This window comes from Cynoglossus semilaevis, chromosome 16, assembly GCF_000523025.1.
Source record: "Cynoglossus semilaevis isolate Cse_v1.0 chromosome 16, Cse_v1.0, whole genome shotgun sequence".
Taxonomy (NCBI): Eukaryota; Metazoa; Chordata; class Actinopteri; order Pleuronectiformes; family Cynoglossidae; genus Cynoglossus; species Cynoglossus semilaevis.
The window spans coordinates 15874936-15878000 of NC_024322.1; the positions used below are offsets into that span (position 1 = coordinate 15874936).

At 50.0% G+C, this 3065-nt stretch overlaps 1 protein-coding gene across 2 annotated transcripts in view; it reads right to left on the reverse strand.

Annotated features, from left to right (window-relative positions):
- efnb2a (ephrin-B2a) overlaps positions 1-2754 on the reverse strand; it is a 12865-nt gene extending 10111 nt beyond the window's left edge. Inside the window, exons 1-2 of one of the 2 annotated variants that reach the window (XM_008328953.3) lie at positions 2622-2754; positions 1308-2015 (exon numbers count right to left, since the gene is read on the reverse strand). In XM_008328953.3, coding sequence (XP_008327175.1) covers positions 1308-1420 — 113 coding nt within the window. In that variant the 5' untranslated portion in view covers positions 1421-2015; positions 2622-2754. The other variant, XM_008328952.3, reaches the window with a different exon arrangement.
- Between the last annotated feature and the right edge of the window lie 311 nt (positions 2755-3065).

A 3065-nucleotide genomic window follows, 5' to 3' on the forward strand; every position in this document is an offset into this window, starting at 1 on the left:
CAGGGGGAGGAGGGGGAGGGGGGGTATGCTCTCCTGGTCTAAAGTGGACCAAAGATCTCATTTTTCCCACAGGACAAAGAAGTGATCTCTGAGTGACTGTGGAGTTTGACCGTGACCAAACGGTCACAGAGAGGAGGTTCGTCTCCCGCCGGGCTTCGAGCTTCGAGCAGGAAAACAAACCACCTTCAGTTGAACAGAGATGACGGGTTCAAATATATGTGTGTGTGTGTGAGAAGGATTGTTTACACCACTCCACCCGAGGTCAGGAATACACACACACTCAGGAGACAGTTTGAGGGTCAGATGAGCAGAGAGCTGCAGCACTTCTGTTCAAAACCTCATCAAAATAATGTTGGTTTTTTTAAATTATTATTATTATTATTTTGTTTTTATTTTAGGGTTATTTTAGGGTTTCATCAACCCTAACCACGGAGCCTCAGAGTGCTGAGTCTGGTCGCCGCCTTTTCTCTTTTGTTCCACAACATTATGAATGTAATTGTATTTATTATCGATTCACCGTCAGTGCCGATACAAACACAGACGGTAAAAACAAAAAAACCGAGAGAAAACTACGGATAGAAATATCAAGAAAAAATACGCATTCAATTTAATTTAATTTAATGAAAACAGTAGGTAAGGGGGGTGCGGGGGGGGGGCAGTGTTTGGTCTTTCTCTCCAGGCCGTAACTGCGTACCTGCTGCGGCCGCAGACAGTGAAGCACCGGCGGCTGACTGTCGGTGTCAACGGCCGCACGAATGTGCTGAAATCACCGACTCTTTGTTCTGCGGGTGTCGGCGTTTCACCTCCATCCTCCCCGCAAATAAAACAGCCCAACACCGCGAAACAGCAGGAGTGTGTGTGTGTGTGTGTGTGTGTGTTCTCATATGGGCCGAAGTTAACGCGCTGCTGATTCAGATCAAATTCACGGCAACGTCGTTTATTTATTTTTATTTTTTTACGCAGAGAGAAAAAAAGCTGACGAACACGACCAGACTGAATGGCTCGGTTTGTTAACCGTGTGTGTGTGTGTCTGTGTGTGTGTGGGGGGGGGGGGGGGGGGGGGGGTGGGGGGTTCGGTAGAACAGAACAGACTTTATATCCATCTGTGTTCCGACACATGACAGTGTTCGGTCAGCCCCGAGTCCACTGCGCAGGCCCTACAGCGGAGTACGTGACAAATATTTAAGGGAGTACTTTAAAGTAAAGGCAGATACGTGTCTCCCCCCGGTAATACACACCGGGGGAGACACGGGACCTTTCACCACAGCAGGGCGGTGTATAGCGGCGGATGTGGTTCTGGCACGTACCTGCTGTTGGTCGTGTTCCAGTAGATGGACTCCAGGATGAGCGAGCGGCACAGGTCCAGTCTGAGGGCCACGAACAAAACTCCAAAATAATATCTCCACGTACAATCCCCCATGGTGAGCGAGCACAGCCCGTCTGGAAGGATGGAGCCTCCGCAACGAACACAGAAACGGGGCTTTTCGGCAGAGCAGAGCAGCGGGCGAAAAGGGGAGAAGGAGAATTCTTCTCGTTCGCGTTTTTTTGTAGATCCCGATCCGAACACGAAGCCACCGGACTCAGAACATTCCGACCGCGGCTGCTGCTGCTGCGCAGGGCAGTAGTTCCTTCAGACGACAGTGAACAAATTTTCTCCTCATACATCCATCACAGACACGAGGAAGAGAGGAAAAAAAAGTACCAGCGCGCACGAGCGTGGGTAAATCCTCGGCGTGGTATTCCCGGCTCGTGCGGTGATATCCAGGAGGAGAGGAGAAGGAGAGGTTGGTCCCGCTTTTCAACTGGACCCCCGGCCGGAGGTGACGGCGGTGCCGCCGGTTCTGCTGGTACCGCTGGAGGCGGTGAAAGTGAAGGTGGAGACGGCAGGGAGCAGCTGACTCAGGCTGGCAGCAGCGGCAGCCAAACGACACAATGAGTTCGGATGGTGAGAAAAAAACAAATGGCCGAAGATGAAGATGAGAGAGATGAGAAGAGCTGACATGGAAATTCTCATGCTGTGGGAGTGAAGAAGGGAAAAGTCAACCCCGCTGCAGATCCAGGCTCACACACACACTCTCTCTCTATCTTTCTCTCTTTCTCCCACACACACACACACACAGGCTGGCACACACTCTCTCTCACACACACACGCGCGTATCTGGCAGACGTGCACGCGCACACTGAGGAGGTTCTGCTCCCAGCTCAACTCGCCATCGACGTTCCCCAGAACCTGGACGTAAACAACTGCAGGGAGAGACACAGACTGACTGAGAATATGAGCTGGAGTTTGCACAGGTCGAAGCTCCGCCCCCCGGGAGAGCGCCGATTGGTCCCTGCGCACACCACGTCACTGCCGGGAGCCGTGGTGTCAATCAGAGGGAGGGAGGGAGGGAGGAGAGATTACACAGAAATCCTGCTTCGGTTATTACTTCATTAACGTCTTAGCGTCTGAACTCGGCTTGGTCTGTGATTGTACAGAATCATGACGTCATAATAATAATGTCTGTCAGTGTCGATGAATCGTCCGCTGTTGTGATCGAGTCCTAATTTAAACAACATTAGATTTGTTTTAAAGACAACAGGCCACATCCTCACACACACACACACACACACACGCCTACCTTTCACTTGTCTCACATGCTCGATGTTTTTCCACGAGTCTGCAGCGCCCACCAGTGGCAGGATTTCCTAACCCCAGTCCTGCTCTGTTTGATCGATCACTGTGTGTGATTTTGTTTTTTCTTTATAAACGAATAGAATGTTTTTAAAAACTAGAATGTCTTTGGTGTTCTTTAATCCTTTGACAGTTTGTCGACTCAAATCTGTGACGTTTCTTCAAAGACCGAGTACACACACACACACACACACACCTCTGCAGTGGTGTGAAGTTTTGTCACTCGGTGAAGACCTAATTTAATCAGACTGTGGCGCTGCAGACGTTAATTTACTTCCTCTCTCCGAACTCAGTGTATATTGACACAGTTTGTGCACATTAGATTAACGTAACACTGTTAACTGACTGACTGACTGACGGAGTGTGTCTGTGTCTTCACGTCAGTTTGTTA